Here is a 14,979-nt window from a genome sequence, read left to right as displayed (position 1 = left end):
GGCCTGGTGGTGCACGCCTTTTTAAAATCAATCCCAGGACTTGGGAGGCAGAGTCAGGCAGTTCTGTGTGAGTTTGGAACCAGCCTGGTCTCTAAAGAGACACCCTGTCTCAAAAACCCAAAACTTACCCTTGGTTGGTTTTTGCTTTATCAAGAAGAGCTTGAGGCTTGAACATTTTTGCCAGTATCTCTGGTGATGTTACCGGCTGACTGACAGCAAGTATCCCGGGATTGCCTTCTGACAGGGCACTGTCACCAAACCAGGCAGAAGTTGGTGACAAGGGGCTTCCATCATGAGCGTCGTAAGTAGGGGTCATTGTTTTACTATAAAGTCCGGGGCTTGAATATATGCTTCCTAGTAAGTGAGAAGAGACAGCTGTGAGGAGCTGCTGGACAGCTCAGTGACAACACACACTACGGTAGGAAGCACACTGAGCCACAAGCTTCAATCTGGAAGGAAAGCTTTAGTACATTATTTACCTGCCTCAAAACATCAGAACACACAGTACCAAAGCTGTGAGAGTGTAATTACATTGGCAGAAACTCTGAGGAAAAAGCCAGTTTGAAAAAACTAGGAGGTAGAGCTATGGCTGAAGCGCGCAGACTGACACACCGTGTGTGACTGTGGTGAGGCTCACCTTTCAGAGGGCCAATGTAAAGAACATCGGTGCCTATAGGAAAGGAAAGAAAGAGTTCAGAAGGCAGAGGAAAGGCAACAATAGAAGACAAAAGAATGAAAGGAAACGGAAAAAAGACAACAGACTTGCCCCAGTTGTGACTTGTAAGTACACAAGTCAACCACCTCAGGAGCTTCGACATAAATACAACATTTTGTCCAACGCAAAATATGCTCTAATCAAGCAGACCCTGATTTGGTCTACGTACAGCTAACCTAATAAAGTCAGGGGCATCACCTCATTAATCTCAGGACCCTTGGTGACAGGCACATAAAGAAAACACACTAGCTAATGATACATGTTCTTTGACTTGAATAACAGAATTAAGGAGAGCAAAGACATCAAGTAAAAACATCTGCCATAACTCTGTTACAGCTGGTCCTGTCCTGTGGTTTTTTTTTTTTTTTTTTTTTTCCTTTTCTTTCTGAGGCAGGGTCTCACACCATGGTCCAGACTGGGCTCAAACTCATTTTCTGGCTATAATCATGATTTTAAAAAAGAAAATGTGCAATTGCTGTTACATTGTTACAGGATGTGGAAAGAAGAGTAAAGGTCCACTCTCCCCCAGTTATGTAACTGGAGAATGTGCTTAGGAATCCTCCTTCCTCCCATCGCGTGCACAGAAGCTCTAGCGTAAGAAGTCACTTACGCTACTTACTTTCACTGAACGTAATCGGAACTTATCAGCAATCCACACCTGACCTGGTACTCCTGTGTTCTATGTTGTGCTCAAACAACCTGTGGATCTGCATGCTGTGAGGCAGAGAGGAGGCCTGAATTCTGGACACAGCCCTGAGGCACTGTTCACTACGGAATCATTTTCAAACTTAAAACCATGTGTCCATACTTACCAAAGGCAGGAATCCCTGCCCAGGCTCACTTGGGCAGAGGGTGATTCTGCCAAGGGAGTATAGAGAAATACAGCATGGGAAATATTAACGTCTAGGCAGAAACCTATTTATTTAAAACAACTGTTAAATGAACCTTTCACTAAAAATGTCAGAATACTGACCTTCCCCCTGCCCGCCCCCAAATAATATACTAGAATTATTTAGAACCTGTAAAATTAAAACTGACCATTCTTTATGGAGTTTCCAATACAGAAAGTGTGTGAATAAAGCACACTCAGGCCTCTTCACTTTCAATTTCCTATAGTCTGTATTCTACATACCATAGCTTTGATTTGTCTTAGAGATACTATAGGATAACAACTCATTTGGTGTCCCAACAAGTCTATTTTAACCCTAGAGAACAAACTGTAGCACCCAGGCTAAAGGCCTTGGCAGTCGTGAGCTAGCAGCTGCGGAGCCATGCAGGGAACCAGCCTGTCTTGGTTGCTTGCACACTGACGTTCATGTACTGCAACTCAAACCATTCCCAACCCTTGTGCGTCTGATTGCTTAGAATCTTGGTGCCATGATAAGAGAAGCTTCAGTAAATAGTTTTGTATTTATTTCCCAATTCTAGTTGCACTGCAGGGTCAGAGGGTATGCATAGTTTAAATTCCTTCAGGTCCAGCTCAAAGGCTAACCCTAACTATCATGTTTTTTTATTTGCCTGTGTTTATATAACAAACATTGAAAAGGAAGAAGAAAATAAAGAAATGGCTGGCTCTTGAAAGGGAATAGCCAAAAAGTAAGTTTAAAAGTGACTTTTATTATTAGACTAGCTTATTTTCTATATTATTTGACTTTGTTATATGAAATTATATTCAGTATCTGACTTCTGTAATAGAAAATATGAAGCTCATTAAAACATATTACTGATTGAAGGAAAAAATTCTCTCTCTCTCTCTCTCTCTCTATATATATATATCACATTAATTGGAAAAAATTGAAGAAAATTTCAACCTTTAGTATTTGAATATTTACTGTGTGTGTATATATGTACATGTATACAGATATGTATGTATACATATATATCTTTTGTTCTTCAAAGAATAGATTTTAAAGTATTTTGATACTTAAAATGGTCAAGGTCCAGATAGGAAAAAATTTGCATCCTACATAAATAATCTTTCTAGTAAACAGAATATTGATTATATTCAATATTAGTGTAGAACATAGATTTTCTTCTTTCCTAGATGCCTTCTGATTGATTTTTTTCAAGAAAAGTTTCTAATGAGATCATTTCCACTTGTATAATAAACGGATATTAAGTTTCTTTGAAAATTACTGGCTATGCTGCAAAAATGTTCTTCCTTTGAAAAACTGCTTTCAGTCTGTGTGGTAGTGCATAGCTGCTGACCCCAGCTGTGGGGACTCTAAGGCAGAACTGTCCAGAGTCTGAGGCCAACTCTGGCAACATAGTGAATTCATGCCAAGCAGGGCGATGTGGCCATTAGAATTTATAGTGTATGTGTATCTGTTGGCCAGGCAGAGTGGAATCTGACAGATACAGGTTACACACACACACACACACACACACTCGTAATAAAAATGACCTTGTTTGCATTGGTAACACACAGCTACACGCTTGCCGCTACGAGTCAGCGAGCTATGCGGAGGAATAACCTGTATGGCTTCTTTATGACTCTTCTGCCACCTATTTTTCTATCAAACCAGAGTGTGCTCTAAAAGTCAATATCAACCTAAGTGACCTCAGCTCAGCCAGCCTCTCATAGTCACTATTAGCATAACTGCAGAGAAAAGAGCCTAGAAAATAAGCCATGGTAAACTTACCCGATGCTTCCAAATCTGCCACTATCTACATAAACAGCGCTCTCCTGTGTCTCTCATACGCAGAAGCTATTCCACTCATTTCCGTGTCTCGGAATTCCTGTGTACACTGATAGCGTCACCACTGGATTCTGGCCTACAAAGCCCACTCAGCTTCTCGGCTTCTAGTACTCAAGACTGACAGGACCGTCCGCGGTGCAGTTTCTCATGTGGATGCTGATACACTGTTCTGATTACTACATACACGAGGTCAGCATAAAGATCCCTTAAGGAACTGAAGGGTTTTTTTCCCCCTTATAGTAATCAAAGTCTAAAAAAATCAGTAAACGCTAGATTCTGGCCTTTGTGTCCCTAGTAGTGGGTTGGGGCATGTGGCCACATGGTTGGAGCTTTAGCTCTGGGAAGGACAGACCTGACAGACCTCAGCTCTCCCTTACGGTGTCTGATCTCAGCCAAGTGACTCAGCCTGAGTTTCTCATGCTACCTATTACTCAGAACTGAGGTGAGTTAAACACTAGCTCTGTATGTTCTGTTCGGGAAACAAGCTGCTCAAGGAGCGTGGCCTTTGACAGCTGCAACCCCTCAACACAACCCTGGTTTTCCTTTCGTAAAAAGATGTGAAGGGGCTGCAGATGGCTAGGTGGATACGACTGCTCTTTCAGAGGAGCCAGGTAGATTCCAGCATCCACATGGCAGTTCCCAACTGTCTGTAACACCAATCTAGGGGTTCTGACACCCTCCTCTGGCCTCCGTGAGCACTGCACACACATGGTATGCAAACATGCATGCAGGCAAAAACCCCACACATAAAAAATTTCAAAATGAAAAAAAAATATTTAAAAACGTCTCCTGCAAAGCCATCCAGTGGTGACCTTGGGACACTCAGAGCTGCTGGAAAGGTCAAGCCTGAGGAAAGGACTAAAGAATGATGCCTGGTCCAGAAATAAAGATCAGCTACAGTCTGAGTGAAAAGGGAGTCACAATATTAGGCAGGGGAGGAAAACATCACGAATTCTAATCTACAGTGGACCGTGTCCTCCACCCATGCAAATAAGAAAACCTAGTGGGTGTGGCGGCTCAGGCCTGCAGGCAGAGGAGGGCTGAAGGTCCCTACTGTGGTGTGTGAGGTTAGAATGATGTACACGGCACGCTCCAGCCCAGCCAGGCTACATGGAGGGTCCTCTCAACCGAAAAGCAGAACTGACTCTCTGAAGTAAGGAAGGAGCAGTGATTACAAAAGAGCAGAGGGCAACGGTGTAAGAATGTGGACTCTGGAGACTGGACAGGTCCCAGTGCTTAAGAACTCTCATCACTCTGCTCTTCCCGAGGACCCAAAGTTCTGTTCCCAGCACCCATGTGGGTGGGTCACAACCAACCAGAAACTCAGATCCAGTAGATCTGACACAGTGCTTTGGCATCTTCCTGTACTACACACATGTGCACCCCTCCCCTACATACACTTATAAAAAAGGATTCAGAACTCTGGCCAGTAGACACAGACTAAAGACACACACACTTTTAGCCCTAGATTTAAAAAAAAAAATGAAAAAAAGGATGTATGTATGTATGTATGTATATATGTATATATGTATGTATGTATGTTCGTTCTGAAGATATTATCTGGCCCTAAAGTATCCTTTCTTTTGGTTGGAAGAGATCTTCCACTGTTATCTGTTAACGCTGAGTGACTTCTGGGGCCAGGTATTGTTCATGTGCTCACCTGAGCTTCTAATCCTGGCTATCCATCGGAGCTCCTATAACTGTCTTCATAATTCCCTAGGGTGGCTGACAGAACTCACAAACTCCCTCAGTACTGGGTAAGGTCATCAAACTGGAGGCTCTGAGTCCCTTTCTTTTGGGCTTTGATGGAGGCTTACCCACAAAGGCATGATGGTTCCTGTTATCACTATGGTCTGACTGTGACTGTTCTCTAAGGACAAAGGGGTGAAGTCTGGTTCCCAATATGGCAGCATTAAGAAGTAGCAGGACCTGTAAGAGCCAGGATCAGGGCTCTGGAGCACTGCCTTCAGGAGATGAGATAAAGCTTGTAGGATTCTGACTAGTGTTTTTGAGGGGTTATTTTAAAGGTTTGGCCTGAGTCCTACTCTGGTCTCTCTTCCTCATTCACGGTGATCTTTAACCACACTGGTATCATGTCTTCTAACCACCACACTATTAGTAGACAAATGTCTTTTATGAGCTACTAGCTACAGGTACTCATAACCTTAACAATGAGCAGTGCAATCTCCAGCCTTCCCTTCCACAGATGTCTGGGAAGCTCAGGTGGCACCAAACCTCTAATCCCAGAGTTGGCTTCTTGGATACCAGCCCCCATTGCTCAGCCTTTCCAAAGGTTACCTCATTAGCATAGACTCAGGCATGGTTAGAAGGGCCTTGCTGGAAACATCCACCTCCTTCATGGCTTTTATTACCAGTTTTAGGGCCTCCACCAGAAACACTGAAGGAGGACCAGAATGTTGCTTTGAAAATTGTTATAACTATTCTCTTTTACTGTGGGTGTGTGAGCTCTCTACCACTCATATCCTCTTCCAAAATTACTGATTAGAAATGAACTCAATAATCTTCCTTCCTTCCTTCCTTTTTTTTTTTTTTTTTTTTGGTGTTTTGAGTCAGGGTTTCTCTGTGTAGCCCTGACTGTCCTGGAACTCACTCTGTCTGTCTCTGCCTCCCAAGTGCTGGGATTAAAAGCGTGCACCACTACTGCCCGGCTTCAATAATGTTTTAAAAATACTTTTCCTCTGTAAATAATTTCAGAAACCAATTGCTCAATGACACACTAATATCAAATACCCTCCACTGTGGCTTTCAACCTCTCTGGAGGCGTCTCCCCCAAGAGATGGCTCAGCTGAGATATTTATCTCTTGGAATTTCTTTTACCAGGATGATCTTTGTCTGCTATCATTCCTTCTGCCATTTTTTATTATAATAAAATTCTGACTTCTGCCACATCTTTAATCCCAGCACTCAGGAGGCAAAGGCAGGCATGTCTCTTGTGAGTTCAAGGATAGCTTGGTCTACATAGAGAAATCCTGTCTCAAAAGTCAAACAAACTTAATTCACAACTAAATTCCTCAACCCGTAAAACTACATACATCCTAACTGAGATGAGCAACACTGGCCTCTGAACTCCCAGCACGTTTTCTAGTTCATTTAGCATTTATGTATAACTCCTTTAAATATAAAGCTGTTTCCAACTAGCCTGTAAGCAACTTCATAGTAGTGCATTGTCTGTGAGGACATAAGAGTAAGGGCACTTCTCAAAGGAAGGACTCCTGAAGAAAAAGATAGGGATGCCAAGAGACCAGGGTGTGCAAAGCACAGAAAGCTCTTAAGGAATTAAGTCAGGTTTTAGGTACTAAAGTATCAACAAAATAGTGTTTTCCACAGTCTACCTATAAAAGTTTTCCATTTCTGCAAACTAAAGAACTGAGTACAATTGTAGAGTATCGTTTAACTCTCCGAGCAAAGCCCCAGGCTCCTTCTTCATTGGTCCAATCAGTGGATATGATACGATGATGGGCAGGACCGCACAGCACTGAGCCTGAGGAGAGAGGCTGAAGGGGACTGGACCACTCTCCTAACCTCTAGGAGCCCATACCCTTAACAGAAGACACACAGTTTGGGAGCCTCACAGTTCTGCCTTTGCTGAGTCTGGGTCTCACCTGATCCAGGCATGATCAGTGGTCCTTCCAACTCCAGCGCTTCATCTTCAGACTGGTCATCTAGCTTTTTCTTTTTTTTCTTTGTGGGATCTCTGGGTTTTTTTAAGAGAGAAAGTTCTTCAGGGTGTCTTATATCTGTTAAAGAGTGGATAAAATGAAGAGATTAGTACAATAAGTTTATTTAATCTAGTTTGAGGTATGAATTTGTCATTTCCTTTTGTGATTGTGGATGTCAGCATTCTGCCTAACACCCATACCACATGGAAGACTGATATATATATGTGACATGCTTAAAGTCCCCCAAACTACAACAGGAAAATGTCAGTCTAGCTCACACAAGACCCTGGAGGAAATAAATCCAAAGTTCTCTTAATTCATTAGCTGGTAAGTGTAATTATCTCAAAATGAACAGAGAAATCTACAGGGCACAAGGAAAATCCACTGGAAGGGGACATGCCTTTAACCTCAGGCAGGTAGATCTATGTGAATTCAAGGCCAGCCTGATTTATACAATGAATTCTGAGACAGCCAGGGCTATATAATAGAAACACTGTCAAAAAAAAAAAAAAAAAAAACCAGAAAGAAAATCCTAGAATTCTTATTTATATATTTATTTTTATCCAAGATTTTGTACTATCTGGTATCAATCATTCTCTATGTCATAAAGTACATTTAGTACATGAAGCTAATAAGCAGGTATTTTCTTTTAACTTTATGTGCATAGGTGTTTTGCCTGCAAGAATGTCTGTGAGCCACCATGTAGGTGCTGGAAATCGAACCCTAGATCTCTGAAGAGCAGCCAGTGCTCTTAACCTCTGAGCTATTTCTTCAGACCCAAGCAGATATTTCTTATCTACAGTATTAACCATGTTCCTAAATTGCAAGACCCATCATTAACCCTCTCCCCAAATTAGTGGGACCTTAGTCAACTCCCCCATGGTTGATAAGCAGGTTAAAAATTGTGTGTGTGTGGCCATCAATATATTCGTGAGACCAGCAGTCAGTCAACATCAGGCATCTTCCTCAATTGTACCCCATGTTATATTTTAAGAGAAGGTCTCGCATTGAATTGGAGTGTACTAACCGGCCAGGCTGGCTGGCCGGTGAACCCTCGTGACCTCCCAGCTCCACCTCCTAGCACTGATGTTAAAAGTGCATGCCATCACGCTTGGCTTTTTACATGGATGTTAGGGATCAAACTCAGGTCCTCATGCTTATGCGGTAAACATTTACTATTAAGCCAACTCCCCACCCTCACAAGTTATAAACTTATATGAAAATGGAACAATCCTAGAAGAGATAATGCATTCCTCGGTAAGAATAAAACTGGTGGACTTAGGCTAACTGATTTCAATTCATCACAAAGCTATAGCAATAAAGAGGTGCTCAGAAAATCACAAAAGAGCCAAGGCAATTCAAATGGACGGGGAAACCTTCAACTAATAGTGAGTGCTAAACAATCAAAGACTCAGAATTTTTAAAGAGAATATTAACATTTACCTAACTCAATGTGTTAAAATTTAATTTCTAGTGAATTGTGAACCTACATCTAAGAGTTAAACTAGAAGACACAGGTAGACCCAGACTACTTAGAAAGGATAGCAGTAGTCTGAATGAGAATGTCTCCAGACAAGCTCATGTGTGTGAACGTTTGGTTCCCAGCTAGTGGTGCTGTTTGAGGTGGCACTCACAGAGGGGCTTTGAGGGTTTATAGCTTTGCCCCACTTCCAGTTCACCCTCAGCTTCATGTGTGTAAGGAGAAGAGTTTAGTCAGCTGCCAGCTGCTACCACCATGCCTGTAGCTTGCTACCATGCCTCCTTGCATGATGGACGCTTATACTCTGAAACCATAAGCCAAAATAAATGCTTTCACCTGTGAGTTGCTTTTGGTTATGGTATTGTCAGAACAACAGGAAAGTAACTATCTACACACCCTCCTACCTCTACCCCACACACTGTCTTTGAGGCTGGGGAGATGGCTCAGCAGTTAAGAGCTCTTGCTGATCTTGCACAAGACCCACATTTAGTTCCCAGCACCCATGCTAGGTGGCTTACTACCACCTGGAACTCTAGTTCCAGGAGATCTGATGCCCTCTTTTGGCCTCTGCTGGAACTTGCACATATGTGGTACATACACACACACACATACAGGCTGGCACTCACATATAATAAAAACACATACATCTTTAAAAATTCTTTTAGCTGGGCAGTGGTGGTGCATGCCTTTAGTCCCAGCACTTGGGAGGCAGAGGCAGGCGGATTTCTGAGTTCAAGGCCAGCCTGGACTACAGAGTGAGTTCCAGGACAGCCAGGGCCACACAGAGAAACACTGTCTCGAAAAAACAAAACAAAACAAAACAAAACAAAACAAACAAAAAATTCTTTTACTTCAAACAAATTAACCAAGGGGTTTGGAAACATCTCAGTGGTTAAAAGCCCTGGCTGCTCTTCCAGAGAACCCAGGTCTGAGTTCCAATACCACATAGAGGCTCACAAACCTCTTTAATTCTAGTTCCAGGGGATTTCAACACCCTCTTCTTGCCTCTGAGGGCACTGAATGCACTTGGCACTGAATACATGCAGGCAAAACACACATATACATAAAATAAAAATAAATTTAAACAATCAACCTGCACCTTGAAAGATACTGTTCAGAAAATAAGGTGAGACGCAATATATTGATATAAAATGTTTAGAGACTTGCATTCAAAATATGTGAAGAATATATACTATTCAAGAATAAGGCCACGAGCTAAAGACTGGAAAAAATTCTTCAAAGAATGGCCCAGAAGTACATGAAAAAAATAATGGATTACCACTCAAAGAAATGTGAATTAACTTATGAAATAGCACTGTTACCACACCCCAACTACACCCTGGACAGAGCAAAGCATGCTCAAAGACACACAGGTGAAGCTATGCTACAAGGCAGAGCTGTCTGCAGCTCTCACATCCAGCTGGAAAGGGAAATGAGAGAATATGAGAAAACAGTTCTTCCATTTCTTAAGAGTCTAAACATGTAGCTAACACACTACTTGGATATTATTCTATACACCCAAGAGAGTGAAAAGCACATTTACAACAGCTTTATTCATAAAACTGGGAGTAACTCAAGATGGATTAAAAAATGTGGAATTTGCATATCATCGGAAACAATGTTCATACAATGAAGTCCATTCATCAGTAGAAAGAAACAGCCTATTGACACATACTATAACGGAAGTGGCTCTAAATTAAGTGGGAAAAGCTAATCTGAAAGGAGAAAATTATGATTATTATCTATAGTTTCACTAATTAAATTCCAGAGAATGCTAAGGAATCTCAGTTAGAGAGCAGCTGAGTGGTGCCAAGCGACCTCTGGCAGAAGCTGGAAATCACTGGTTTTAAACTGTAGTGACTTCACAGTGTAGACATATGTGTGTTGAAGTAGGAGGATGTCAAGTTTAGGCTGGACTTTAGAAAGTGGGTTCCAGAATAAGATCTTCTCAAAAAAACAAAAGTTTTATATTTCAAATGGGTATAGACAGTTGTGTATTGCTTGCATCACAATCTAATTAAAAACAAAACAAAAGAAAAAAACAAAAAAATCTAAAGGGCTAGGCATGGGAGCACAGGCCTTTACTCAGCAGTGAGGAGACAGAGAACGCTGAGTCCAAGACCAGCCTGGTCTACACAGTGAGCTGCAGTCAGGTGGAGTCACCTAGTGAGACACTCTTAAAAGAAAAGGAGAGATGGAAAAGCCAAAAGTAAAGAAGAGGGGAAGGAGCAGCAGACAGCAGGCTGTCATCGATGCTCAATCACAGGACCCACGGTCTCGTAAGCGGCAGCCTCCAGCTTCAGAAGGCTTACATTTGACCCACTAGGATAAGTTACGAAGCGCTCTGTCTCAAAAAAACCAGACACTAAGATCTACTGTATGGCTGAAGGGCCAAGAGACACAATTAAAGGTTAGAAACACACAGCCAAATTACCTGAACTCAAACCCAAGATCCTCGCTTGCCAGAACTCAGACAAGTTACCCAGCCTGCCAGGGTCTGAGCTTCCTTATCAATGCTATAAAAATTAAGGGACAAGAATTGTTTTGTTTTATTTTACAAGTCTCCTTTTGTCCATGAGGCACACATTCAACAACTCCCAATGGATACCCTGCAATTTCAGATGGTATCAATGTCTACAGTGTTCCTTGTAAATACATACCTATAAGAAAGCTCACTTCTAAATAAGGCACTGTAGAAGATTAAATGGCAATCAACAATAGAACAATTACTACACAGTCGCTAACAAACAAAAGTTACATAAACACAATGTTGCCAGTATCTGTGTTTGGTTTTCTTTGGTAGTCAAGGGCACTTTTAGGCTTCTTTGCAGGCTAAACTGCCAGCACTGCATCTCTCCCGCTCTGAGACCACTAAATATGAGTTAAACACAAGCTGTTGAGACCTTATCTGATAATTTGATGGCTACTGGGTGGTTAGGGGAAGGGATTGATTTACCACCAGCGAGGCAGAGTGAGATGTTACTACACTGCTCAGAAGTGCTCAGATTTCTGGAATTTTCCATTAAATATTATAGAACTATGTCTGACCACTGGTAAATGGAATCTTGGGGAGTGAAACCACAGACACACAGAGTATAAATTCAAGTAATATTTTCTTCTAATTGTAATAAAATATAGTTGTGCTAAAAATTGAAAATAAAAAAATTATGAATTATTTATAAATGTTCCCTCTCTCTTTTTTCCTTTTGAGACAAGATCTTGCTATGTAGCTTTGGCTGTCCTAGAACTCATTACGTAGACCAGAGATCCACCTGTCTCTGCCTCCTTTTAAATATTTTCTTACTGAAGTGTAACTATGTAGATAATTTTAACATCTACACAGTATTCTCTGTAAATATAATGACCACTTCATCTAACTCTGATGTCATAAACATTTCTAAAAACGCCTATATTCATCTTTTTCCACACCACATTTCTTTTGCAATTCATTTTTGTGAATGACTAGATTACTACCAGAGGCCATGATAATTTAAAGCAAAAGTAGATCAAGAGGCATATATTTTATTTTTTAAACTCTGGCTTTGAACTCTGTATGTAGCTGAGGATGACCTTTGACTCCAGGTCTTCCTGCATTCACTACCTTCTAAGTAATGACTGGGATAACAGATATGATGGCTAGTTGTAATTGATAACTTAACACAATCTAAAATTAGCTGAGCATACTCTGGTTTCTCTTCAGATTGTATATATACAGCACCATTCCCTAGGTCTGGATTCTGAAATGTCTCATATTCCAGGTAATTAATATCTAGACTATATTTACTTAAAGACTCAAAACATTAAGTATTCTCTCCCCTTAAATCAACCAATCAAAACAGGCAAATGAATCCCACAGAAGAAATACAGAGAGGGCTGGAGAGGTGGCTCCATGGTTAATAGCATAGCACTGACTGCTTTCCCAGAGAACTTGGGATTGGTTCCCAGCACCCACATAGCAGCACAATACTGTCTGAATTCCAGTACCATGGGATCTAATCTGACAGTCATGGGCACACCATACACTCAGTACACGGACATATACAAAGGCAAAGCACACACATAAAATAAAAATAAAGATTAAATTCTAAGGAGAAGAAATACAGAGTGTCAATAAGTATTTTAAAAAACATTTAACATCATTAGTGATCAAATAAATAAATGTAAATAAAAGCTACACTGAAATTCCATCTCACCCCAGTGAGAATGGCTATTATCCAAAAATCCAATGTGGAGCTAGAGAGATGGCTAAGCAATTAAAGAATACTGGCAGCTCTTCCAGAGGACCCAGGCTCAATTCCTATCACCTACATGGTAGCTCCTAACTGTCTCTATAGCTCCAGTCCTAAGGGAGTCCTAAGGGATCTAATGCCCTCTTTAGCTTCCTTGGACACCAGGTACAGACATGGTGCACAGACACACATGCAGGGAAACACTCACGTCCACAAATTAAAACAAAACAAAACAAACAAACCAACCCTGTATGACTACTAGTGAGTGTGAACTAGTACAGCCGCTATGGAATCTGTGTGGAGCTTTCTCTCAAAACTGAACTTAGAGCTACTGTCTGCTCCAGCTGTAACAGGCCTGGGTATATACTCACAGGGTCTTTTAGCAAGTCAGCATGCTACACTATTCACTAAAGTTGAGCTTTGGAAGTGGCCTAGATAATCAGCAGATGAATGGATAAAGAAATTGTAGTATATAAACACAACAGAATTTTATTCTGCTGTAAAGAATAAAATTAATGATATTTTCAGGAAAATGAATGAAACTGAAGAGACAAATATTCCATGTGTACTCTCATCAGAATCTCTCTCTTACCACACACACACACACACACACACACACCATATACATACTTATGTGTGAACATGAAATTAGAAGGGGATTATGTGGGAGGAAGAAGGGCCCAAAAGATATGCAAGAGAAAATAACACGTAATGGGGAAGGAAGAGATAAGCCTGCATTTAGCGGAATCATCATTCATCAATCTACATATATTCAGAAAGTCATGAAGCGAAGGAAGAGACTATAGGGGGAGGAGAGACGCGGGTGGGTGACGGGGCAGGATATGAGTAAAGTGCAAGAGTACACATGTAGGGAAATGTCATATGGAGCTCCATACTTTGTACAACTAGCAATACCAACAAAAATAACAGAAGATTTTAGTTACATAAAAAACAAAACAAGAGTTCCTTTTCGAGATAGGGTCTCTTTTACCGTTTAGCCGTGGCTGGACTGACCTCACTATGTGGACCAGACTGGCCTTGAACCCATAGCAATCTGCCTGCCTCTGTCTGAGTGCTGTGATTAAAGGTGTGCACCACTAGGGCTGGCTCTTCATTCATATGTATTTAAGATGTAATATTAGCTCACCCCTATGTGTGGGTTCTGGATCTGATGCCTCATTACTAATGGGTATGTTCAGAAACCCAGAAGATATTTCAGGTGAATGTTCTGATCTGTATTTACTTAATATAAATGAACTGTCATTATTTTTGTAGACTACTTACTTTTCCTTCTTCATACAAACATGTGGTGTATATGTCTGTGCCCATGTATGCGTGGGCATACACGGTGCATGTACATACATATGGAGGCCCTATGTTGGTGCTAGGAATCTTCCTCCACCATTTTTCTTCCTTATTTACTGAAGGAGAGTTTCTACATCAAACTCAGAAATATGGTTAAGTCTCACTAGCTAGTTTGCTCCAGATCACTGGTCTCTGTCATCTTTGTCTTGTACAGGCCAGTCACCAACCAGGCCCACCCAGAATGCAATGGGCTCTGTAGATTCAACTCTAGACTCTGTGGGTGCGGCAAGAGCTTTCCACTGCTGAGCTATTGCCACAGCCCACAGACTACTTCTTAGAGGAACACATTTAATATCTGACTGATCTTATATGGTGGCCCTCTTGACTGTCAATTTGACTGGCACGAGAGCACGGATATATAAGACTAGTGAAGCACTCCTCTGGGTCTGTATGGGAGGGCATTCTGTGGAGGATTAACTAAGGGGGAAGTAGCTGCCCAGAAGGGGGAACCTGATTGGACTTGAATGGAATCAGAAGAAAGTCCACTGAACAAGCACTCTCTCTGCTCCACCAAGCCCTCCCTGCCACAATGGATAGAAACCTCTAAAACTGATGTCCCAGTAGACGGTTCCTCCCTTTCAGCTGTTTCTCTGTCGTATGTGTCACAGTCACACACATAGATGTCTGTGAGCTGCACGCTTCATTCTCACTGCACCGTTTGATTTAAATGCCACCATTGCCATGTTTGGAGAATAGAAAGACATAAGAAAACTCTATGTTGGGCTGAAGAGATGGTTTGGCAGTTGAGAGCATACACTGTTCTTGCAGAGGACCTGAGTTTAGTTCCCAGAGCCCACATCAGGCAGCTCAC

At 41.5% G+C, this 14,979-nt stretch overlaps 1 protein-coding gene across 6 annotated transcripts in view; it reads right to left on the bottom strand.

Moving 5' to 3' along the window:
* The window catches only part of Fermt2 (FERM domain containing kindlin 2), a 70,003-nt gene that overhangs the window by 16,985 nt on the left and 38,039 nt on the right, over positions 1–14,979 (bottom strand). For 3 of the 6 annotated variants that reach the window (XM_076931184.1, XM_034497637.2, XM_034497638.2), the window contains exons 4-6: positions 7,038–7,172; positions 638–670; positions 129–354 (exon numbers count right to left, since the gene is read on the bottom strand). In XM_076931184.1, the coding sequence (XP_076787299.1) occupies positions 129–354; positions 638–670; positions 7,038–7,172 (394 nt within the window). The remainder of the gene's footprint in view (positions 1–128; positions 355–637; positions 671–7,037; positions 7,173–14,979) is intronic. The other 3 variants (XM_034497640.2, XM_076931185.1, XM_034497639.2) reach the window with 1 other exon arrangement.

The sequence above is a fragment of the Arvicanthis niloticus genome, chromosome 3 (genome assembly GCF_011762505.2).
Source record: "Arvicanthis niloticus isolate mArvNil1 chromosome 3, mArvNil1.pat.X, whole genome shotgun sequence".
In the NCBI taxonomy this organism is placed as follows: domain Eukaryota; kingdom Metazoa; phylum Chordata; class Mammalia; order Rodentia; family Muridae; genus Arvicanthis; species Arvicanthis niloticus.
This window is presented reverse-complemented; position numbering and strand designations above follow the sequence as displayed.